Here is a 25,358-nt window from a genome sequence, read left to right as displayed (position 1 = left end):
GACTGGGAACAGAGAGCACAGGCAGAACTAGGATTGTTTAGCACTTCCTAAGCCTCTTTAGTTACACTAACTAACCAGCTGAACTCCCTTACCTAAAGGGCCTGTTTGATTACTGATAAAGTCTTACATGGCCTCCTTGCACCGTACAGTTAGGAGCCAAAGGAGCAGGAAGAAGAGCGTGTATGTAGGGAAGCGGAAGCTTCAAGTCCAATGATTGAAGTGCAGGCCTGTGATTCCAGACTTCACAAGTTCTCGCACTTTGAGATCTAGTGAGGAAAAGCACCGCATAAGAACTAGGTATTATTACTCCTAACTCCACTGTGACCATGGTGTTCTCTTTGACTATCAGTTCTTCCCCTCTGAAAGATGGGAATAAAAATACTACTTATTTACCATACTAACCTACATACCAGTGCTCTAGTAACACTGTTCCTTCTTAAAGTCATCCTCACTATGCTGCAAGAGTCCCCTTTTATATACATTTTCCCCAGCATGCCCTTGTGGGGGCCAGCCCCTTAAATTGGCACAGCCCAACAGCTGTAGGCTTGCAGGATAGGTTTTGCAAGTACTGTAGTAGCATTTCCTGGCTCTTTCAGCTGGTAAGTACCTACTCTTATTTTTCCCTTTGCTTTGCTGAGAAGCTGGTTAGTTATCCTGCTTTCCTGTCTCCTAGAAGTGCTGAGGCTCAGTTAGAGCTGAAAAGAGCTGTTACAATGTGGCTAGTAAGTAATTAGGAAAGTCAAATGATAGCATCACCCTGAAAGGAAGTAAGTTTACCTCAAAATAAACAGGTATGTCAGACTATCCTAGCAAAGCTCCTCCCCAGACAGTCTGCAGGGACTGGGAGGAAGGGTACTGGCCCTATCTAGTAGCCCCTTATAATTAGAAAATGGTGATCTGGCTGACTAGACCAGCCTATGAGCCTTGGGGAGTGTAAGGGCACAGAGCTGGTCAGGGTGTGCTGCTGGTTCCCTGAAGGTGATAACAAGGTATATGTAAGGGGGATGGCTTCCTTTTGAGGGCTCTGGTCTTCTCTCCCAGAGCTACAGAGCAGAGGGAAAAACCATTGTTAGCATGGTGTGGCTGACTGTGATGGAGACTGGTTCTCCCAGAACAAGCCTTGATCTAGTAAGGTTCTGGGCAGCAAAGATAGCCTCCTAACCGGTTTTACTGTAATATCCTTCCCCTGTAACAATAAAGCCCAATGGGCTATGCGGGTGTTGGAAACTTGCCCATCTTTAACCTGATTAGATAGCAGACACTGAAGGGGTGTGTGAAATGAGTATAAGATGATCAGGCTGAGGCCAATTAGGAAAGCAAAATGCTGTATGGCCCAACTAGTGGCCAGTAAGTACTTCTCACAGTTGTGATGGTGCAACAGTCTGTACCGATACCCAAGCATCTTTGTTAAGGCACCTAGTTCTATGTTTGGGTGCTGAAACTGGCACTTGGGCACCGCAATGCTAATGGAGGTGTCCACGGTCAACCGCTGTCTCTGTGCCTTGTGATCTCTAGGCCCTGTGCTGCATGCTATGGTGAGAGCACTGCTGTTTCTGTGAGTCGGTTAGTTCCTCATTGATGCTATAACTGAGATCATGGTTTACCAGCATAGGCAGCCAACTAAAGCCAGTACATGGCAGAATTCTGAAATAGAAACTAGTAATAAAGAGAAGCTGGTTCATGCAGCAAACGGCTTTTCATTTCACAATATTTGTTAATGTGCTGACCTCTCAACAGCCTCCTATCATCCACAGGAAAGTGTAATTCTGTGGTAACAGTAATTCTGAGCACAAATTACAGGCCTGCCAACAGTGGAAAGCAAACATCCTATTACAAGGGTTTGTTTTCAGTACTAAAATAATGGTATATTTTAACAGTTCACAAACAATAAAGAAGTCTGAATGCCAGAGTCTCTTTTTAGCAGACAGGTGCACAGGGAAGGGGCAGATGAGAGGAGTATGTGCTTTTTGAAAAGAAAAAGGCCGCACTGTTCCTGGAAAACTTCATTATCAGGCAGAGGCATCTTATAGGCCAATCTATCACTGTTGTGAACGTGTTCAAATTCAGAGCAGATTAAGCTAGGTAAAACCTCAATATGCCTCTTTCAACAAATTACCTCTTGCTGGGCTAATTAGCCTTACTTAGGGCTTGTCTACATGAGGAAATTGACTGGCACAGCTAGAGTGGAATAACCTGGCACAGCTAGAGTGGAATAACCTAATAACAATTATTCTGCTATAGCTATGCCAGTCAGTTTTTCCCATGTAGGCAAGCCCAAAGAGAACTATGTACTCTTCTAAATCAAAGTGAATTATAGTTCCATAATGTATCTTGCCAGCATCTCTTGCCATATGAAACCTGCTTTTTAATATGCTTGTTTCAAATCTCTTCATTTTGAACAGTTAATTGCTAATAAGTCAATTAGGAAATGGCAAATAATCAACACTTTGAAATTAGTCCATAAATTCTTCACACAACAAATCATCCTCTAAAGGAAAACAATCATTGTGATCCTTTAGAACTCACCAGTGAACTCAGGCATGTGCTTCCTGCAGGAAAGATTTGAGCTCGGTGTGTCTCCTTTCCAGAGTCAAGCATAGGGCTTTACTGCAGGGCTGTTCTGCACACTGCAAATACTCTTAAGAATAAAATGGTGGCTCCCTCATACATGTGCATTATGATAGAATATGAACATGTAATTAAAGACTGTCTTCCACAGACCTACTGCCTCACTTAGTGTACAGCATAGATAGTTATTTAGTAATTCCTTGTGTGCTTTCAGCATAAATTCAGTGTCTGTGATGAACTAAGAAACTATCTTCACACTACCCTGTGAGATGAGTCGTTATCCCAATTTACATGCAGGGAACTGAGGCATGGATTAAAGACAGTGTTTAAAAAGTATGAACTAATTTTGGGTGCCTCCTTCAAAAGCCAAAGGGCCTGAGTGTTTTTTTGGGGGTTGGTGGTTTTTGTTTGGTTTGTTTGGTTTTTTTGTTCAAAGCTCAGCGTCCATTGACCCCAGTTATTGCTGAGCACTCACAGCTATGCTGACAATCAGACCCCTGGTATCTCATGCTGGACACCCAGATAATGAGGCACACAGTTAAACCAAACAGCATGAGTTATCACTAAGTGACTTGCCCAACATCACATAGAAACACTGTGGCAGAGGCAGGAATAGAATCCAGTTTTCTAGGGCAGCATTCAACTGCCTTAACCATGAGAACTATCTCTTTTTCTTCCTATTGTCCTCAACACCATTCACTTACACACCTTCCAACTTCTGCCACAAATGAGGCAGGGTCCTGCAGACAACAGCCTCCTTCACTACACAGCCCTGATTCATTCCCAGGGCAGGTCCAGCCTGAGCACTGAATGAGGCCAGTTCCTGTGGAAAATAGCATGTGACCATGTAATTAAGGACTGTAACATAATGCATATGCACAAGTGGGCTCAATTAGAGTCGCATGGGCAGCCTTAATTTTGGCATTTCCTAACTTTTGAGTGGCTAGCTTTGTGACCTCAATGTTCGTTTAATATATTTTAACTCAAATTAAAAAAAAAAATTGCCGTGCAGTATTGACGTTCTCCATGCAGATCATCAAGGTTCAGATCTTTAGATTCACAGCACAGGCCTCTGCCATCAGAACTAACTATGTAACTGGTAGCAATAGAAGGCTGTTATCCACATGGACCTGCCAATACAGGGGAATGAGATGCAGACTTTGCCAGTGGATTTCTCAGCTGTTTGCTGACATTTGAGGAATGAGGAGACTTGGGACTCCTGGGTTCAGTTCCAGGTTCTGTAGGGAAGCTACAGACTCTGTCCCCTAACTCCTGCCCTCTGCTCCTGCCCTTCTCCACTCACTTCTTCCTCCCTCCATCTTCTGTCCTTCTGACTCCTGTTCCTCTCCCCTCTGCATTCAAGTCAAGTCACTCTGTTCCCTCCTTCTCCTCCCAGCACTCTCTTCAGGAAAATCTCCCACTGACTTCAGTGCTTATAAACCCATTTAAGCTATGAAAGGTCACATATACATATAAGATCATTCTCATTAAATAGCATGAGTCCTGACTTCATGACAGTAGCTGAAACTATTTTAAAACCTCTAAATCAAAACTTAACATGTTACTGTCTCTAGGTGTAAAAATGAAGATATCAGGATATACAAGATGTTTGTATCTGCAGTAATATGTGGATGACTGTCAAACACTAATCCTTTCTCTAAATAAGTCTCTCTTGCTTTAGGGCTGAAATATTACAATAAAATCAAAATAGTTTCTGTCCCTTTGATAATGGGGGGGGAGACGATAAACATAGTTTGACTCAGTCATTTAAAAGTTTCAATACAGATTGTTTAAAACTAGATATTGGTCTTTCCCAGTTTCAAATCACATCTTAAACCAATTCAGTAATGTGTGGCACATGAGAGCTTAAATTAACGGACCATATTCCAAGAAAAACGCCCAATCCTATAAGCGGCTATATGTAATAGAAACAACAAGAGGCAGAATGAAATAGCAGGCTGTTGCTGTTAACATAAAAATGTGTTAAATTTATGTTGTAAATTGACTGGCTTAAGATCTAGCCAAGTTGATGAAGTAGGACTTGATTTCTCGGTGAGTAATATAATCTGGGGCTCACTCCAGCATGTCTGAATATAACTTCTTGTCCCTGGCCATGGGATTTAAGCAACTCCAGCCACCATTGTGATATACCGATATAAACGTCCAAACCCACTCAGAACAAATTCCAGCGGATCTTTTCTCTACTCCCATTAAAGTAACATATTATGTATAGACAGAACTCCAGTTTCAGAACAAAGAGCCACAGGAACAAGCAAAGACACTATGTCAAACCTTGCATCTCTGTCATTGTTAGCAACTCCGATGGATTTCATTGGAAAATGAGAGCAGAATGTGTCTAACATGTACAAATCAGTCCCGTGTACAGAATGGCGGGACCTGAAATTCATTTGGTGATATTCATGCTGAAACAAATAGTTTAAATGGAATTAACATACAACTGTACAAGGACAGAACCCTACAGATGCTCTCTGCTGCATGCCGTTCCAAAAGCAGCAATGCATTGCTATTGATTCCTAGTGCCTGAGGATCAGCTGTGCTAGTGCCTAAAATAAGGGCAAAAGCAAACTAAATAGCATTTCTGCTATGCTGTCATTGACCTTCTTACATCAGAGATGGATTTGAATAATTACCCTGAAAGCCAGCAACATGCACAGTGTGGGGCTTCCTGAGTAGGGCTGGATTTCAGTGGTGTCCAGCTGTGAGTCTCAAGACTAAGAATCTCCTTTAAGAAAAGAACAGATAGTTAAAGAACACACTTCAAAAGGAAGTGTTGTAACAGCTTAATGACCATTACACATGAACACTACTTGCAGAGATATTATGGTAGGCCATCATGCATCCTTTCCAGTCAACCACTAAACTGCATGCAAAATACCTCAACTCTTGAATTGAGAGCATAAAAATTAGTACAACCAGTTAAAACTACAGGCCAAACTCTGGCCTCTTGCGAGCTCCCCCACACACATGCAGCTGATGCCAGAATATCACTCTTTATGTACTCTGAATTTATAACCCTCTACAGAGCCCTGTTCCAGACCTGAATTCATGACCATCATAGGGGAACAAGAAGCCCTGAAGGTCAGATCCACAAATAACTATAAAATCCTTAGACTTATAGTTTGACTATAAGCTCTCTGAGGCAGGGGCCATCTCTTTGGTACAGATATATACCATACCCTACATAATGGGGGGGCTAGGGCCTCTAAGCACTGCTGTGACACAAATAAATTCACAAACAAACACTTTGTTTGACATTAGTTATGGCTGCTTTTAATCAAACTAAACCATGGAAAACTTGAAAATACGAAGTTAAGGATTGAAAGATTGCAAAATCAAGCACACTCAAGTTAAGAAATGCCCCAGTTAATATTTCCTATGTAACCTTAATTCAGCCTCCTTGTGGATACGCATTATGCTACAGTCTTTAATTACTTAGAGGTGGAAAGCTTGGATTTAAGTGACTTGCACAGAATCCCATAGAAATTCTGTATCCCTACCTCTGTCACAGTCCAATTCTCTAGGGGGCATTCAGCTAGCTGTATGCACCTGTGGAAACATAGCATGGGATCATGAATTATGATAGTCTGTAACTACAAGTGCACAGGAAGCCTTAATTCTGGTATTTTGTGAATGTTGTTTGACTTTACAGTCTTAGTAGTGTGTGGAAAGAGACGACTAAAGGAGTATGAAAGAGGTCTATAAAATCAAGACAGGTGTGGAGAAAGTAAATTAAGGAAGTGTTATTTACTCCTTCTCATAACACAAGAACTAGGAGTCACCAAATTAAATTAATAGGCAGCAGGTTTAAAACAAAAGGAAGTATTTTTTGCACACAACACACAGTCAACCTGTGGAACTCTTTGCCAGAGGATGTTGTGAAGGCAAGACTAACAGGGTTCAAAAAATAATTAGATAAGTTAATGGAGGATAGGTCCATCAATGGGTATTAGGCAGGATGGAAAGGGATGGTGTCCCTAGCTTCTGTTTGCCAGAAGCTGTGAATGGGCGACATGGGATGGATCATTTGGTATGGCCACTGTCAGAAGACAGGATATGGGGCTAGATGGATCTTTGGTATGACCCAGTCTGGCTGTTCTGATGTGTAATATCCTAGGCTTTCAAAAAACAAACTGAAAGAACTCTGTTTATTCAGTCATATGGCATCATATAGACACTGACATGGATCATCAGTAAGGGTTGCAATCTTTAGATCTACTTGAACTAATGGAGTAACTGAGAGCAGTAGTAGGCCGTCCTCCTCAGTGGACCAGCACTAGAGGGAGATGATTCATTCTGAGAGTGGGTTTCACAGATATTTTCTCTCAGCAGAGGAATGGTGAGACTCAAGCCGTGGCCTCCATTCCCAGCTCTCCAGGGCAGTGTGCTCTAGGGGGCAAAACTCTTCTGCTCATTCCCTCCACCCCAAAGTGTGACCTTCCTGCCCTGTTCTCTCCAATGTGCCCTTGTCCTACTTCTCCACCCTGGCTCCTCACCTAACCCACCTCCTCACCTACAATCCCAGTCTCCACTCAACAGGCTTCTCATCCCATCTCCCTGCTCAGTTTCCAACCCCACCCCCAGCGCCTTGTCCCAGTCTCTGCACAGCCCGTCCCAGTTCCCGCAGGCTTCTCATCAGATCTCCCCTCCCACCCATCCAACTGGGTCTCAGTACCAGTTTCCTTCCCTGCCAGTCAGTCTTCCACCCAGTCTCCCCACACTTCCCCTTCCAAGCTCTTTGTCCACCCAGTATCACCCCCATCCCAACTCCCAGTCATTCCCTCCCTACCTTCCCACCAGCCCTCAGTCCAGTGTCTTCCCCCACCAGCTATTTGTCCTAATCTATTTCCTATTCCCCTTGCAATCCAGCTTCCTCCCCTCTCCATTTGAATCAAGCAGCTGCCTCCTCCATGTCACCTGGGCCCAGCAAGGGGGCATTTAGTGCTTAGGAGAGACGCTCCCTGCTCTCAGTTCAGGTCTCAGACCCCAGCACAACCTGAAGCAGCTCAGAGCTGCAATTACAGGGAAAGTCCTACTCAGCCTCAGGCTGGAGCATCCCCAGTGCAGGCAAAATCTTTGGGCATTTAACTGGCAAACTTTAAAGTCTGTAATGAGTATGTGTGAACTGCAACTTGGGGCATATCTACACTGGCAGAGTTACAGCGCTTGCAGTTAGTGCCACTCAGAGCGCTGAAGGGAAACCGCTGTTGTGTGTTCACACTGTCAGCTACCTGTGCAATAACATATTCACACTTGCAGCAGTATTCGGAGTGGTGCATTCTGGGCAGCTATCCCACAGAGCATCTCTTCCTCTTCTGCTGCTAAGAGTTGTGGGAAGGTGGAGGGGGTCACAGGGCATCCTAGGTCCTGTCCCAATAACCTGTGATGCATTGCTTCGCATCCCAGCAATCCCTGTGCTTCCATCGACATTTGGTGCCATCTTTCAACAGTTTGTGTACTGCACACCCTGCCTCTTCAGGCTGCAGGAATGGATCCTGAACTGTTGACCAATATGCTGTTCGTCCTGACCAACATGTCATGAGTGGCAGTGGAGTTATTCCTTAAACTACAAAGGCAAGAGGAGTGTGACATTGATCTCGCCATGGGTAGTAACTATGACACAAGCTTGCCTGTGTCATTCACGGAGGTGCTGACCACAGTGGAACACCACTGTTGGACTTGGGGAAACAAGCACTGAGTGGTGGGATCACAATGTCATGCATGTCTGGGATGATGAGCAGTGGCTGCAGAACTTTCGGATGAGGGAAAACTGCAGCGCAAGGACACAAGAATGAGAACTGCCCTGCTGTTGGAGAAGCATGTGGTGATTGCACTGTGGAAGCTGGCTACTCCAGACTGCTACTGATTGGTCGCTAACCAGTTGGAAGTGAGAAAGTCAACCATTGGACTCATGTTGACAGAAGTGTGCAGGGCCATTAATCGCATCCTGCTCCAGAAGACTTTGCACAAATGGGCTTCCCTAACTGCGGAGAGGCAATGGATGGCATGCATATTCCAATTCTGGCACCACACCACCTAGGCACTGAGTACATTAATCAGAAGGGGTATTTCTCAATGGTTGTCCAGGCACTTGTGGATCACAATGGACATTTCACAGACATTAACGCAGGCTGGTCCAAAAAGGTGCATGATGCACACACATTTTGGAACAATGGCCTGTTCAGGAAGCTGCAAGCAGGGACTTTCTTCTTGGTCCAGAAGATCATCATAGGGGAAGTCAAAATGCCCATTGTGATCCTGGGAGACCCCACCTACCCCTTAATGCTGTGGCTTATGAAGCGATGCACGAGGCAACTTGACCGCAGCAAGGAGCGGTTTAACAGGCTGAGCAAGTGCAGGATGACTGAGTGTGCTTTTGGCCATTTAAAAGCCTGCTGGCGCTGCCTCTATGGGAAGCTGGATCTGGCCAATGACAATATTTCTATGCTTATAGCTGCATGCCATACACTCCATAATATTTATGAAGGGAAGGGTGAAAGCTTCACTCAGGGTTGGACCACAGAGGCTCAGTGCCTGGAGGCTAAGTTCGAACAGCCAGAGACCAGGGCTATTAGAGGGGTGCAGTGCAGGGCCATAAGGATCAGGGATGCCTTGAGGCAGCAATTTTGAAGCTGAAAGCCACTGATATTTGTTGATCTGCTCGGGAGTGCAGTGCTTGTAATGCTAGGAGGTGATTGGTGCACATGATGCAATATGTGGGTTAACATAATTGTATGTTGCTTTGCAGTTCTTTTTGCTTTTAATTAATAGAATAAAGACTGCTTTCAAACCAACAAAATTCTTTTATTAAAAAAACAACTGACTCTCTCCTCCAAACAAAAAAAACAAAAAACCCAGCAGCAGTGAGGGGGATGGGGGAACAGAAGGTCCCAGGAGGAGGAGGGGTCCTGGGACAGCTAAAGATTTGTGTATGTCCAGGGATCATATCCAACCTTCTCCTTTGGAGTACGTTGCAGTAGGTGCTGTACTTCAGCAGGGCCAAACTGCAGAGGGACGGGTGTTGAGTGCAGTGGGTAGCAGGAGTCTGCAGTGCTGGACTGTGAGGGGGGAGGAGTGGAATGCCGCGGGTATAGACTGGAGCCAGGAGGTTAAGAGTGTGGTGGCAGTGTCTGGGGGGGGGAGGGGGAAGGGGGCTCATGGGAAAGAGTTTTGTGACCAGGGCTGCAGGAGAGGGTGGGTGCAGAGCCGCTCGGTTTGAAGAGCTAGTATTGCCTGGAGCATGTCTGGTTGGCGCTCCATAACCTTTAAGAGCTGCTCCATGGCTTCATTCTGGCGCGCCGCATTCTCCTTTTGGTCCCTCTTCTCGCTGTCCCACCATCCTTCAGTTCTGTTTCTCAGTGGTGTCGTGCATCATATCACACACAGTCCTCCTTAGTTCTTCTTGGCCGCTTTCTAATTCTGCACAGCCGTTCAGTCGCCGATAACAAAGAGGGAGGCTGGGCTCACAAGATCATCTCTGAAGTTTAAACGTAACATTTTACAGAAGCAGTATTGTTTGTTAGCAACACAAACACTGATTCGGTGATTTAAAACACCGCCAATACTCTCTCACCTGTCACTAACTGGCTGACCCCAGGCAAGCACACATGAGCCACAAGACCCCCAAAATGGTGAGTAGCCATAGGGGCAGGTGAGATCAGTGTTCCTGGACCCTGCTGTACACTGGGCACATGGCTCCTGGGGAAAGCCAGCACTGTAGGGGGGGCCTGGTAATCATTCCTGTCCCCACACTTTCCACAGGATGTGACCATTATGGAAGCTATCTCGCTGCTGAGGGTGAGCAGGGAATCAAGGGAGGGTTTTCTCCAAGACTGCGGCTTCCACTCTGGCCCCTGTGCAGCTCACCTCTGCAGCAATGGTGTCTCTTTTTCCCCCCACCCCATGGCGGCACAGTGGCATGGGAAAGCTACCATTAAAGGGGCAAGAAACAAAGCAGCTCTGTTGAAGAACCTGCGGCAGCAGATTACCCAGTATTTCCAGGAAACACTCATGAAGATCTGAGGGAGACTTCTCTGAAGTGAGGGAGTCAATCAACAGCCTGGTCCACCACTCAGACTAGGCATGGGGTGGGAGATAAGCCTGCTTTCTGCAACCCTCCTGCCCCCAGCAACTCACTTTAGCAATTCCCAGAATCAGATCTACTTACCAGGGGCCTCCTCTCCAGTTTGTGCTTCACCAACATCTGACTGCTGTGACTGGCGAGGCTCCTCCGGGGTAGAGAAGAGCTCCTGGCTGCCTGCATCTCTGGCCTCCGAGTCATCCTCTGCCTCTGGGTCCCCCCCCTCCACATCCTCATCCAAGATTTCCTCCTCCTGGCTCGGTCCACTCTCGACTGACACGTGAGTCACCGAAGTATTCACAGTGGCCTTCACAGTGCAGGTAAGGTCACTGCCGAGAATCACATCTAGCTCTCTGTAGAACTAGCAGCTCGTGGGTGCAGCACCAGAGTGGCAGTTTTGCCTCCTGCTCCTTCACTTTGACCCTGCACTGCAATGTGTCCTGGCCTTGGCCCCTTTCTGTCATTCATTGTGAAATGTGTCTGTCAGTATCATAATTCCTATGGCTGGAGCGCAGCTGGGACTGGACAGCCTCCTCTCCCCAAATGCTGATGAGGTCCAGCAGTTCAGCACTGCTCCAAGCTGGGGATCACCCGGTGCATGGAGCAGGCACGGTCACCTGGAAAGATGCACTGAGTCCACTGCATGCAACACTAAGCAAACAGGAAGGGGACTTTCAAAATTCCAAAGGAATTTGTGGGGTGGAGCTGATGGTTGGTTACCTGAGGGCAGGGCAGTAGAGTTCAAACTGATGACCAGAGAGGTGGGAACAGGCATTGTACTGTAATTGATCACAGTGTCTACCTTGGCACTGCTGTACACCTCTCGTCAGGGTGGTTTTTTAAAGCACTACAACTGCGCAGTTTCTGCGCGCTAAGTGGCTTGGCAGTGTGCACCTCGGGAGTTACAGCGCAGAAAGCTGCTTTACTGCGCAGAAACTTGCCAGTGTAGACAGGGCCTGAATTTACTGACAGAGTTGTGCATACTGTAATATTTACTCAGAACATGTTAGTCTACAGGACATTAGTTTAAAATGTGCTTTAAAAATATTTCATTAGTGTGTTGCTGAAGATTCTACAATCACATCTCAAATATCCTTGCATCGATTCCCCCCTCCCCCCCCCGATGCACAATCTGAGTATTAAATGCTTGGATCTTCAAACATACAGTTTAAATAAATCCTTCAAAAGACCACCCTTATCTAAAATGCCCATTTTAATTAATTACTAAGTACAAAAAACTTGCTTCCAAAGTCTTCCTGTCCATCCCTTTCTCCCTTCACCCCCTGTTGAAGAGACCCTGTAAAGGGAACACACCCCTTTCCTTCCAGATAGAGAAACTCATTTGTCCAGCTTTCTTTACTTCTGACTATTTGAAATAGTTTTAAGAGAACCCTCCAGCAAAATCAGTACCATAGTAAGATACAAAATCCTTTGTTATGCCTAAAATATTTGGAAACATTCTTTAAACTTTGGTGAAATTTCATAAACACGTCTATTGTTATGGAATCACACAAAATAAACTGGTGTTCCCTTTTTCTAAAAGCAATGAATTGTTATGAACACACTAAACCTCTGACTAATTTAAAATGTCTTTGTTTCAGTGAGTTAAATGTGTAATAATCTGGAATGATTACTTTATAAAGGCTTAAGAGTACATTTTAAAATATAAAATCAGCTTAGAAATACTGATTAAGAAAATGTAAAACACAGAAGAGCTGCATCATGCATTCCATATTTAATGTTGTATTCAGCAGGACAGATGACTTGCCCTTACTACAAAGTTTTTGCAAACATACCCTGAAGTTTCAGATTTGTCAAAAAACCTGTGACTTTTTTTTTTTTTAATTCCTAAGTTTACTGATTTGAATTAGGTACCTTTTGCATGGGGCCGGATGCCCAAGGAGTTGGAGGATGTGATTGCAGAGCCATTATCTTTGAAAACTCATGGCAATCAGGGGAGGTCCCAGATGACTGGAAAAAGGCTAATGTAGTCCCCATCTTTTTTTTAAAAAAAAAAAAAAAAAAAGGGAAGGAGGATGATTCAGGGAACTACAGGCCAGTCAGCCTCACCTCAGTCCCTGGGAAAAATCATGGAGCAGGTCCTCAAGGAATCAATTCTGAAGCACTTAGAGGAGAGGAAAGTGATCAGGAACAGTCAGCATAGATTCACCAAGGGCAAGTCATGCCTGACTAACCTAATTGCCTTCTATGATGAGATAACTGGGTCTGTGGATGGGGGAAAGCAGTGGATGTGGTGTTCCTTGACTTTAGCAAAGCTTTTGATACGGTCTCCCACAGTATTCTTGCTGGCAAATTAAAGTAGTATGGACTATAAGGCAGATAGAAAGCTGGCTAGATTGTTGGGCTCAATGGGTAGTGATCAATGGCTCCATGTCTAGTTGGCAGCTGGTATCAAGCGGAGTGCCCCCAGAGTTGGTCCTGGGGCAGGCTTTGTTCAGTATCTTTGTTAATGATCTGGAGCAGGGGTCCCCAACACGGTGCCTGGGGTGCCATGGTGCCTGCCAGGGCATCTATGTGCACCCGAGTACTGGCCAGCGGACCAGCAGCTGCCAAAATGCCACCAAAAAGAGGCATCGCCGCCAAAATGCTACTGATTTTCGGTGGCATTTCAGCAGCGACGCCTCTTGATATTGCCGCTTCTCAGTGGCATTTTGGCAGATGCTTGTCTGCCGGCCACAGTCCTTGGTGACTCTTCATCCAGTGCCTGCCACCCAGAAAAGGTTGAGGACCACTGATCTGGAGGAGGGTGTGGACTGCACCATCAGCAAGTTTGCATATGACACTAAACTGGAGGAGTGGTAAATATGCTGGAGGGTAGGGATAGGATACAGAGGGATCTAGACAAACTTAGATTAGGCCAAAAGAGATCTGATGAGGTTCAACAGGGACAAGTGCAGAGTCTGCACTTAAGACAGAAGAATCCCATTCACTCCTACAGACTAGGGACTAAATGGCTAGGCAGCAGTTCTGCAGAAAAGGACCTAGGGGGGTTACAGTGGACAAGAAGCTGGCTATGAGTTGACAGTGTGCCCTTGTTGCCAAGAAGACTAATGGCATTTTGGGCTGTATAAGTAGGGTCATTGTCAGCAGATTGAGGGACATTGGTGAGGCCTCATCTGGAGTACTGTGTCCAGTTTTGGGCCACACACTACAAGAAGGATGTGGAAAAATTGGAGAGAGTCCAGCAGAGGGCAACAAAATGATTAGGGGGCTGGAGCACATGACTTGAGAAGAGGCTGAGGGAACTGGGATTGTTTAGTCTGCAGAAGAGAAGAATGAGGGGGGATTTGATGGCTGCTTTCAACTACCTGAAAGAGGGTTTCAAAGAGGATGGATCTAGACTGTTCTCAGTGGTGGCAGATGACAGAACATGGAGCAATGGTCTCAAGTTGCAGTGGGGGAGGGTTAGGTTGGCTATTAGGAAAAATGTTTTCACTAGGAGGGTGGTGAAGCCCTGGAATGGGTTCCCTAGGGAGGTGGTGGAATCTCCTTCCTTAGAGGTGTTTAAGGTCAGGCTTGACGAAGCCCTGGCTGGGATGATTTAGTTGGGGTTGGCCCAGATACCTCCTGGGGTCCCTTCCACCCCGATAGGCTATGTTGCGAGGAGCTTGAGAGCACAGGGCGAGGCAGGGCGCAGCCATGCCGGGGGGTGAGGCGGGTGATGGCTGTCCCGGCCGCGGGGCGGGCGGGCTGTCTCCCCAGGTGGGAGCAAGCCGGCGCGGCACGCGGGTAACCAAACCGCACAGGGGGGAGCGGGCGAACACCCGGCCTGGCAAGCTCAAAGGGCGGCTGGCAGCGGGCGGAGCCGTGTCACAGATGCCCCTCACCCGGCCCAGCGCCCCCGGGCTGTCTCCCGCCCCGCGTCCATCTCACGCGGGCAGCGGGAGCGGCACAGACTGAGCGTCCCCGCGCGGGGCACTGCGGGGTCTGGGAGCGCGTCCTGCCCCCCCGCGCAGCGCTGAGCCCCGCGCGCCCGGCTCCGGGTCTGTCCCGGCCGGGATCACCGCGCTGCCCCCCTCAGCCCGCCCGAGCGGCAGCGTCCGCGGCTACCTGGCCGGGGAGAGGCGGCGCGGGCAGCGGGGGGCGGGGCCTGGCCAGGGAGGGGGGCGGAGCCCTGACGGGGGAGAGGGGGCGCGAGGGAGTGTGGAGGAGCCGTGGCCGGGGAGAGGGGCCGCGCGGCACCAGGGAGCGGGGCCGTGGCGAGGGGCGGAGCCCTGACGGGGGAGAGGGGGCGCGAGGGAGTGGGAGGAGCCATGGCCAGGGGAGAGGGGGCGCGCGGCAGCAGAGGGCGCGCGAGGGAGGGGAGAGAAGGCGCGCGGCAGCGGGGGGCGGGGCCTGGCCGGGGAGAGGCAGCGCGGGCAGCGGGGGGCGGGGCCTGGCCGGGGAGAGGGGCGGAGCCAGGGCCGGGGGAGAGGGCGCGCGAGGGAGTGGGGAGGAGCCATGGCCAGGGGAGAGGGGGCGCGCGAGGGAGTGGGAAAGGGAGCGCGGGGCGGGCAGGGCAGCTTGGGCCTGCTGGCGGCTCCGCTCAGGCGCCGGAGGGAAGCCCGGTTCTCAGGCCGTGGGCCGTTGTGAATCGTGACTATCGCGATACTGGCTCGGCGAGGTTTTCCGTCTCACCGGCTCCCGGTTCCGCCGCCGTCCTCACTTTGCCCTTATTCGAAATGGCCGCTGCCGCCCTCCGAGGCTACAGGTTGCCCTCACTCAAGATGGCTGCCAGTCCCAGGCGGCTCTGCGCGTGGCTGTGAGGCTGCCCCTAGTAAAAATGGTCCCCATCTCCCGCCGCTCCTCCAGGCTGGCCGTGAGGAGCCGGCTGACCCGCTAGAACGGCCTTCCCCGGGGTGACCGAGCCCCAGGCGCCTGAACCGCCCGAGCTTTATGGCCAGGCAGTTGCTCTGGCGCCCCAGGAGGGGCCCTCATGCGAGGAACCATAGAGTAAAAGGGGCGTGGGCAGAGTAACCCCAGAGCAGTCCCTATAGCCGGAAAGAGCCATAGAGCTGAAGGGGGCTGGGCGCGCACCCTCTCGTGGCTGGAGTGCGTCACTGCAGCTCAGCAGGTCCCCGCAGCAAGCCTTGTTCGCCCTGAAGGCGGGGCTGGAGCCTCTTCCCTTTGTAACCGCGGGGGTAGCTCTGGGTGGGTAGGCGGGACCCCTGGCTGCACACCCCAGGCAGCACCACCCAGCGCCAGGCGTTGGCTATCTGGGGATGCTGCTTCGCTCTCTTCAGATGAACAACGAGGAGTCCGGTGGCACCGCAAAGACGAACAGATTTATTTGGGCATAAGCTTTCGTGGGTAAAAAAGCCACGTGTACAGATGCAGGCATTATTATACGGATACGACTCCCGTCTCTGCATGTGCGGGTATAACAATGCCTGCAGCTGTACTTTGCACTCCATGCAGCTGTACAAGTGGGTTCTTTACCCACGAAAGCTTATGCCCAAATAAATCTGTTAGTCTTTGAGGTGCCACCGGACTCCTCGTTGTTTTTGAGGATACAGACTAACCCGGCTACCCCCTGATACTTCTCATCAGATGGATGCTAGTGAACCGGTTTTGTGAGCTCTGGTCTCCGGGTGCACTAGGGGCATGGGGGTGAGCCTGCGTCCATGCAGACAGGGACAGTGTGACTGGCAATGGCGGGAGAGAGCAGTGCAGGCCTGGGAGCTGGATTCACAGCATGAAAACCCAGTGTGTGTAAACAGGTGACGTCCTGTCACCATGCAACGGGGACAGGCTGCTTCCCTGGGGCTGCTAGTGCAGGTAGCCCTACAGCCGAGCTGCCCTAGGAGATCCACTCCTGACCTGTCTGGTAAATACAGCTGCGCCTGCTGCCGGGATTGCTCAAGGCTGCAGGGGGGCTGTGGTAACAGTCGCTGCTCAGCGGCCTCAGGAGACATCAGTTGTTCAATGCATTGCCTGGCAAGGCCAGTAACAGTCTGTAGTTAATGAGTGAACTCCCTTCCCTCCTTCTACTAGTTCCTCCCCAAAAGCCTGGACTGGCCTGGCTCTCCCAGCCGTTCACATCTGCACAAAGTGGCTGTGAAAGCCCCAGAGCAGAGGGAAGCCGTTCACATTCACTCTGTACGGTGGGGGGTTGGGGGCAGAGCTGCAGGGAATCCGGCTGGGTTCTTTCTTTGCCTCCGGGTTTCTGAGCCTTTAGGCGGCACACGGGGCCCAATTTCAATCTCTTCTCCTCCTCTTTTCATAAGAGCTAGAAACGATTTTTACAAACCCAAGGTGTGTTCTTCTGCAGTCACATGACCCCAGGGGCTGGTGCTCTTCGAAAAGCACCAGCTGTTGGTGTGAGCCTCGAGAGCCAGCAGCACCGGAGTGCCTATGCTCAGCACTTGTCTCCAAGGACAGCAGCAGGGACCAGCATGAGCCACGGGCTCCCTGCATGGCCACGTCCGCGGATCCCACCTGGGTGGGAGGCAGTCCCAGAGAGTGGGGAGACAGGAGGTACAGAAACTGAGTCTTGGCCAAGGCCCCTCCATGGAACGGCAGCGTTAGCGCAGACAGAAGGGGCCGTTTCTGGGTTGCCTTGGCCTCTGCACTGGTCCCCCCGCTGCCCTCCCCTGCCCCTCCACAGAACTGAGCCGGAGGGATGCAAGTAAAGAGCCTAGTGCAGCCCCAGCTGGTGCCCCTGTTTCCTGAAGGGGGCTCAGCCTAGAGCCATGAGTCTGAGCCTGCCTCTGCCGCCTCCCCCGGCCCTCCCTGGCGTTTAATCTGGCGGGAGCGTGGGCTGCCTGCAAACTCCTGAGTGCTGGGGCTTGTCCCGCTCCCCCTGGGGCCCCTTGGCCGGCAGCCCTGGGAGTGAGTGACAGGCCCGGGGATGGGACAAAGGCGTCCTGCCAGCCCTGCTGCCCCCTCAACCTTGAGTCCTAACTGCACCGCTGCTTCCCCTCCCCCTCCTCCCCCAGGCTGCCTGGCTGCTTGCCCCGCCTGTGAGTCAGCTGGGAGCAGCCCTGGAGGTGGCACTGCCTGGGAGAGCTGCACACCTTGGTGCAGGCGAGAGGAGGCAGGGATCCCAGGGCTCCGGAGCGGGGAGAACGAGGGACAGACCTGAGCCCCAGCGGGCCCCACCTCCAGCAGGGAGAGAGAAGGCCAGAGCAGGTATTGCCCCATGCCGAGAGGGGAGGGAGCACCGTCCTGCTGGGGGGGGGGAGGGGGGAAGGGGCTGCCCCTGTGGTGGGGGTAGGTTCCCAGGGAGAGGGGAGGACCAGGACTGGGGCTGGGGCGTGGATTTGGGGCAGGCAAGTGCCACCTTCCCTCAGTGTGGGCAGGTGACAGCAGGGCACTGGCTGAGTGCCAGAGCTGTGCTGTGCCAGCCGGGCAGGGAGCTCAAGGCACGGGTGGGTGGGGACCTGTGGGCAGTGCCTGGCATCAGCCCCAGCCCAAACGAGGGGTGACAGGAGCAGTAATGGCTTCCTGGGGGGCTCTGAGCAGCAGACTGCACAGGTATCCAGCCTGGCCCCTGGCATCTTCTCCAGGGAGTGTGGCAGCCTGGGGCTACTCACAGGAGCCAGGCGCTGGGGAGCTTCACACCCTCCACCCGCATGTGGCCCCAGTCCAGATCCCTGCCAGCCAGCGTGGACCATGTCCCAGTACAGCCAGCTCCGCTGGTGAGACCCCCCAGCTCCAGCATATCTGTCAGCAGGATGCTGCCAAGCCGGAGACTGTGCTGGCAGCCCCTTGGCTGCTGGGGCTTGAGGGGACTCCGCTGGGGCTTGGATTCAGGGCTCTTATCCTGGTGCCTCTGCACAGCAGGGGTGACGCATCCCAGCTGGGTCTGGGGCGTCCAGGAGGGGCCCGTTGGGTTGTGACTAACCCCGCAGTGCACTGTGTGCTCCTGAGCCGTGGTGCCAGAACAGGGACTCCTGTGTGCGCTGCCACGCTCTGGCGCACGTCCTTCGGGCCGTGCTGGGAAGTGCGTGGAGGGCACCGCTGAGATCACTTTCATGGAGATCAGGGGCCGGGGGCTCAGAGAGCGTTTTCCTGCTGCTGCCTGGGCTGCAGAGGACAGAGAAATGCCACCTTGCCTAACGACCCTCGGAGCATTCCCGACACCAGGGCCTAGCTCCCCTGCTGCCCAGCGCCTCTGCCGAGCCCTCAAGCAGGGGCACTGGGCAGGGGTGGTAGCTCGTGTGGTCCCCTTTCCCTGGCGTCGGTGGGTTGGGCACTGCCCCAGTGAGCACACGGCAGCTAGGCAGGCTTGGCGTCCCTGCAGCCAGCTGTGCTCACTACCCTTTGGCCTGTGGGGAAGGGCCGAGCCGCTGGTGCTGTCGAGGATGCCCCGGTGTGAAGCAGCGCTTGGTACTCGTAGGCAGCAAAGACCATGGCAGCGTGGCTCTGGCCAGATCGCTGCATGGAGCCCACTGCTGCTCCCAGGATGGAGCCTGGGGGGGGGGGGTCTCCAGCCAGAGCAGCTGGGATTTAACAAGGCGGGAGAGAGTCCTCAGCGAGGGCCCAGCCAGCCTCTGCAGCGCCCCCCCCCCACTGCTCTGCCATGCGCCCCACTCCTGGGATGGGCTGCACCCCACCCCTGCTCCTGCCCCTTGCCCTGAGCATCCAGCCCTGGGTCTGCTTGGTTGTGTCCTCTTGGGACAGCCTCTTGGAGACGTCAGCCTGCAGCCGGGCGTTTCAGGGCTCTGGGCTATGCAGCAGCCTGCAGAACTGGGGCTTGAGCAGCCGGAGGGCACCCGGGACGGGCCGAGGCAGAGGCTGCTCGGGGCTGTGGCTACCTGGCACAAGATCCCTTGGCCGCTGGGTGTCTGCTGGCTGAATGAGCCCTGGCTGGGGGTGCAGAGCAGCAGCAGGGACAGGGTGAGGAGTAGGGAGCCCCCAGCCCTCTCAGTCGCTCTCTGCTCAGCCCTGAGCCTCCCAGCCTGACCTGCCAGAGTACCTGTTAGGCTAATGCACGTGGCAGCAGCCTGTGTCCTCAGCCCCTGCTCCTGGAGCAGCCTGCTGGCAGGGGCTGTGCTGGAGGCCAGTGGGTCTGTCTCACTTGGGCAGGGGATGGGGTCAGGACTCCTGGGTTCTAGTCTCTGCTCTGGCTGGGGTCTAGAGGTTCGAGAGGGAAGGAATGGGAGTCCAGCTCTGCCCCAAGTCCCTCTGGGACCAGTGGTGAATCACTTGAAGCCTCCGTGCCTCACTTTCCTTCCTGCACACAGGGGTAGCCCTGCAGAGGGGGCTGTGAGGGGCCAGGCGGGAATGCCTGAAGGGCTGGGGAGATGCTCGGAGCACAGGTCCTGCAGGTGGGTTAGCTCTGTGCAGCAAGCCAGCAGCTGGGATTTCCCTGACTGCTTCCTCCAGCTGTGCAGCAGGGTCCCTGCTCCCATGGCAAACACCGGCCAGCGCTGATGGGCTGGGGAGGGCCTCCCACCCTGAGACCAGCACCGTGCCCTATGGCTCAGGCTGTGCGCTTCCACCAGCAACCTCCCCTCCCCTGCCTCGTGGCCAGAGCAATCCTCCTGGTGCAGGATGGGGCGATTTCCCCCTGCCCTGGGGCATGGCGCTGCATGGGAGCTGTGCCCCTGGGGATCCTCCTCCCTACGGCTCCAGCTGCTCGCCAGGCTCCCTCGCCACCCTACCCCCTTCCTGTCCTTCATTAACAAAGGGGTGGGCGGCAGGGGCTTGGCCCAGCACAGCCCCACAGCTTCCCTGCCGCTGTCCCTGAGCCCAGGCGCCTGCAGCACCCACCTCCTGGCGCAGGGAGCCCGGCGAGCCCATGGGGCAGCCTGGCAGCTGGGTGGCACGTGGCTATATCCAGCTGGCTCCCAGTGCCCTGCAGAGCTGGGGAAGGAGGAGCAGGCGTTGAGGGGATCCCAGCTCCCTTCACTCGCACGGAATGAACTGCCAAGGCAGAGATGCCAGGGCAGCTGGGAACGGCAGCCGCTGGCTGGGAAGTGGGACGTTGGGGCCGCTGTGAGTGTCCACCTTTGGGCGGGGCGGGGGGGTTGGTGAGCATGTGGGATTGCTGCCAGAGCGCCCCCCCCGCCCCCCTGTGACATGCAGGGAGCTATGGCTGTTGTGGGAGAGCTGAGGGGAATGGCAGGGGCCTTGGCGTGTCCGAAGGCCAGGGCATTTGTGCCCTGTGAGCGCACTGAGCTCAAGGCAGCACTGGCAGGGGCCCTGCAGACAGGACCCTGCGGGGGCGGGGTGGGGGAGGGGGGTCAGTCATCCCCAGGAAGATCCAGCCTGGGCCAGGCAGGGGTGCTCCAAACGGAGCAGCTGCCCAGGACAAACCTGGTGAGGGCTTCCGGCCCAGCCCGGCCTCCCTCTCACTCCCCGTGAGATCCTCCCTACCGCGGCTGGCGCATAAAGCTCTCCGCTCCCCCCGGGCATGGGGTGAGCACGGCTCCATGCTGTGCAGCTGGCTGGGGCGTGCCTGGGCTTGCTGAGCGTGGGGGGCGGGAGGGGCAGCCTGCTGAGCTGGTTAGGCTGCACGGGTACGTTCCTGTTTGCCTTTTGGCCTGGCGCCTGTCCTCTGCGTCTGTGCCATGCACCTGGGGCAACTGGCTGGCTGAGCCCCCCAGCGATGCCCAGCCACTGGGGCCATGCAGGCCCCCAAACGCCAGGCTGCCCGGTCCCACCCTCCCATGTGCTCTCTTCCCATGCAGGAGTCCTGACCCCCCAGGGCAGTGCAGTGCAGGGGACACAGACCTGCTGCATGGCGAAGAGCCCCGGCTGCTGCCCTGGCTGCTGCCACGGCTGTGCCACCTGCCTGCTCGGCCTGTACAGCTGCCGCTGGGCCAAGAACAAGAGGAAAGGCCTGAGAACCACCAAGGTGAGCGGGTGGGAGCAGAGCTGAGGTGGGGCCCTTGGCCTGCCCCTCCCGCCGTGCCGCACGGGGAGAGCCTCCGCCTCCTGCTCGTGGGGGGGTGAGGGGGTTGGAGTCCCCTGCATCTCCCTGGCCCCTGCAGTGCGGCAGGTGGGGGGGGGGGCTGGGCAGGCTCTCGTGGCCCAGGCTGTGGACGCTGGGCAGCCAGCGCACCTGTCCTCACGCCCGCGGGCAGCTCTCCGTGGGGCGCAGGGCAGCGGGTGCACGGCCCCAAGGGGGGCGATCAGACATCCCCCTCTGCTCGAGGCACCGAGCCCTGCCAGGGCTGGGAGCATTGCCAGACACTGGGCCGGGGGCAGGGGTCAAGGCTCCTCCAGCATGGCTGCCTTTCCTGGGAGCAGGGGTGATGTCAGACTTGCTGCCAGCCCTGCTGGGCTCCTGCACCCACCCTGCACTGCAGACAGCCCACAGCCTCCTGCGTGTGCCAGGGTCCCCAAGGCTCTGCAGTGCTGGGGGGCTGGGGGATCCCAGGGGCTCTGCAGTGCTGGGGGGCTGGGGGATCCCAGGGGCTCTGCAGTGCTGAGGGGGAGATCCCAGGGGCTCTGCAGTGCAGGGGCTGTTGGGGGATCCCAGGGGCTCTGCAGTGCAGGGGGGCTGGGGCTGTTGGGGGATCCCAGGGGCTCTGCAGTGCAGGGGGGCTGGGGGATCCCAGGGGCTCTGCAGTGCTGGGGGGCTGGGGGATCCCAGGGGCTTTGCAGTGCAGGGGCTGTTGGGGGATCCCAGGGGCTCTGCAGTGCAGGGGGGCTGGGGCTGTTGGGGGATCCCAGGGGCTCTGCAGGCTCGGGGGGGGCCTGGGAGCCTCTGAGGCCTCTAGCTCCCATGGGTGGGGCTGAGTAGCAGCTTGTCCCATCTTGTTAGGAATTTGAGAGCAAACCCTGACTAGAAACGTGCCCTGCTTGGCGGCAGCAGCAGCTCCCTGGGCGTGGGGCACGTGGGGCTGGCCTGAGCCCAGAGGACACCGTCTCTGGGTCGGTCCCTGCTTACGCTAGGGCACCCGGGCTGCCAGCACGCCCACATGTACCTAGTAACAGCACCGGAGGCTCTGTGCTTCCACCCAGGGTGTAACGTACCTGGCAGCCGCACAGGCAGGGCTTCATTTGTGCCGGGCCAGTTCTGAGCGGCGAGCCCTGGGGAGGCCAGGGGCATCAGTTATGAATGTAAAAAACTTACTTGAGCCCCGGCCCCTCTTCCATTGCACAGGGCGCTGAGGCCGTGGGGAGGGGAATGACTGGCCCACAGTCACACAGCGGGTCGGGGAGGGGCTGAGAATAGAACCCAGGAGTCCTGGCCCTTGCTGTAAGGACTATTCCAACCCTAAGTTGTTTGAACCCCCACTGGTTCTTATGCGACTCCTGTGTCTGTGCCTGCCCCATTCGGGGCCGTGGCTCCGGCCTGTCCTGCTCCGGCCTGTCCCCGAGGTGGGTAAAGCATGGCATCCCCCGGGTGGTGATCACCACCCTCTTTCCGGGCTTGCGGGAGGTCCTGGTGCCTCTTCCCGCTGTGCGTGGGAGCAGGCGAGGGCAGAGCACAGAGCCAGGGAAGCAGCTGTGATGGCCTCTGGCACGCGACAGCTGACACCCTGGCAGACAGGCTTGGGACCAGGCTGCCCGGGGCTTCCTTGCGGACGCTCTGCATGCCCGGGTGGCCGATAGCTGTGCTGGAGGGGCCAGGGCTTGGCTGGTAGGAGCCCTGCAGTCTCTTACGTGGCCTCTTTGGTTTTCAGTGCGACTGTAGCTGGTTCTTCTTCCTCTTCTGCGTCTGCCTCTTCGCACTCGTATGGCTCTACCATGCCCTCATCCTCCTCAATGACTTCCACAACTTCAATGAGTGAGTACCCCTCCCTGCCCCCCAGCGCCTGGCGCCTCTCCCTCCCCCAGCGCCTGGCGCCTCCCTTCCCCACCCCTCCACCGTCTGCCTCCCCACCCAGCGCCTGGCTCCTCCCTTCCACGCCTCCCTTCCCCACCCCCTCACCGTCTGCCTCCCCACCCAGCGCATGGCACCTCCCTTCCCCACCCCCAGTGTCCAGCACCTCCCCACCCAGCGCCTGGCACCTCCCATCCCCACCCGTCCACCGTCTGCCTCCCCACCCAGCGCATGGCACCTCCCCACCCAGCGCCTGGCACCTCCCTTCCCCACCCCCCCACTGTCTGCCTCCCCACCCAGCGCCTGGCACCTCCCTTCCCCACCCCCAGTGTCCAGCACCTCCCCATCCAGCGCCTGGCACCTCCCATCCCACCCGTCCACCGTCTGCCTCCCCACCCAGCGCATGGCACCTCCCCACCCAGCGCCTGGCACCTCCCTTCCCCACCCCCGGCGTGTCTGCCTCCCCACCCAGCGCCTGGCACCTCCCTTCCCCACCCCCAGTGTCCAGCACCTCCCCACCCAGCGCCTGGCACCTCCCATCCCCACCCGTCCACCGTCTGCCTCCCCACCCAGCGCATGGCACCTCCCCACCCAGCGCCTGGCACCTCCCTTCCCCACCCCCCCACTGTCTGCCTCCCCACCCAGCGCCTGGCACCTCCCTTCCCCACCCCCAGTGTCCAGCACCTCCCCACCCAGCGCCTGGCACCTCCCATCCCCAGTCTGTGCCTGCCCCTCGTGCCCCCAGCCTCATCTGACTGTCCCCTCTGCTTGGCAGGTTCCTCTTCAGACAGACGCAGTGGTGGGTAGACTGGTCCCTGCCCCTGCTCGGAGTCACGGTGCTGCTGGTCACATATTCGGCCCTGCTGCTGGTAGGTCCTGCTCTCTGGGGCCCTCGCTGCATCCTGCCTGCTGGAGACACTGCTCCAGATCTGCTGAGCTGAGCTTGCTCAGGTCCTCTGCGCTTTGGAAGCTTCTGAACGACGCCGATTGGCCCAGGGGCTGGGGCACTGGCAGTCTGAGCGGGGCCCTGCTCTCTGAGATCAGTGTGTCCCAGGAGGGCTGCTGGGCAGGTGCTCAGGAGCTGTCCTTGCAGGAAGCCGGAGAGGTTATCCTAGAATCATAGGAGTGGAAGGGACCTCAAGAGGTCTCTAGCCCAGTCCCCTGCACTCATGGCAGGACCAAGGATTATCTAGACCATCCCTGACAGGTGTTTGTCTAACCTGCTCTTAAAAATCTCCAATGATGGAGATTCCACAACCTCCCTAGGCAATTTATTCCAGTGCTTAACCACCCTGACAGCTAGGAAGTTTTTTCCTAATGTCCAACCTAGACCTCCCTTGCTGCAATTTAAGCCCATTGCTTCTTGTGCTATCCTCCGAGGTTAAGAACAATTTACCTCCCTCCTCCTTGTAACAACCTTTTATGTACTTGAAAACTGTTATCATGTCCCCTCTCAGTCTTCTCTTCTCCAGACTAAACAAGCTCAGTTATTTCAATCTTCCCTCATGGGTCATATTTTCTAGGCCTTTAATCATTTGTGTTACTCTTCTCTGGACTTTCTCCAATTTGTCCACATTGTTCCTGAAATGTGGCGCCCAGAACTAGACACAATTCTCCAGTTGAGGCCTAATCAGCGCAGAGTAGAGCAGAAGAATTACTTCTTGTCTTGCTTACAACACTCCTAATACAGCCCAGAATGATGTTTGCTTTTTTGCAACAGTGTTACACAGACTCATACTTAGCTTGTGGTCCTCTATGACCCCCAGACCCCTTTCCGCAGTGCTCCTTCCTAGGCAGTCATTTCCCATTTTGTATGTGTGCGACTGACTGTTCCTTCTCATTTGTCCTTACTGAATTTCATCCTATTTACATCAGACCATTTCTCCAGTTTGTTCCAGATCATTTTGAATTTTAATCCTAATCTTCCAAAGCACTTGCAACCCCTCCCAGCTTGGTATCGTCCACAAACTT

The 25,358-nt window shown here is 54.1% G+C and overlaps 1 protein-coding gene across 3 annotated transcripts in view; it reads left to right on the top strand.

The window, feature by feature from the left end:
* The first annotated feature begins 510 nt into the window (after nucleotides 1-510).
* Nucleotides 511-25,358, top strand: part of GDPD2 (glycerophosphodiester phosphodiesterase domain containing 2) — a 37,223-nt gene continuing 12,375 nt past the window's right edge. Inside the window, exons 1-4 of one of the 3 annotated variants that reach the window (XM_045031458.1) lie at nucleotides 511-599; nucleotides 21,304-21,470; nucleotides 23,248-23,351; nucleotides 24,163-24,256. In XM_045031458.1, coding sequence (XP_044887393.1) covers nucleotides 21,354-21,470; nucleotides 23,248-23,351; nucleotides 24,163-24,256 — 315 coding nt within the window. In that variant the 5' untranslated portion in view covers nucleotides 511-599; nucleotides 21,304-21,353. Of the gene's footprint in view, nucleotides 600-17,652; nucleotides 17,798-21,303; nucleotides 21,471-23,247; nucleotides 23,352-24,162; nucleotides 24,257-25,358 lie in introns of those variants that run through there. The other 2 variants (XM_045031459.1, XM_045031456.1) reach the window with 2 other exon arrangements.

This window comes from Mauremys mutica, chromosome 9, assembly GCF_020497125.1.
Source record: "Mauremys mutica isolate MM-2020 ecotype Southern chromosome 9, ASM2049712v1, whole genome shotgun sequence".
NCBI classification, from domain to species: Eukaryota; Metazoa; Chordata; order Testudines; family Geoemydidae; genus Mauremys; species Mauremys mutica.
The sequence above is the reverse complement of the archived record's forward strand: the minus strand, read 5'-3'. Positions and strand labels throughout refer to the sequence as shown.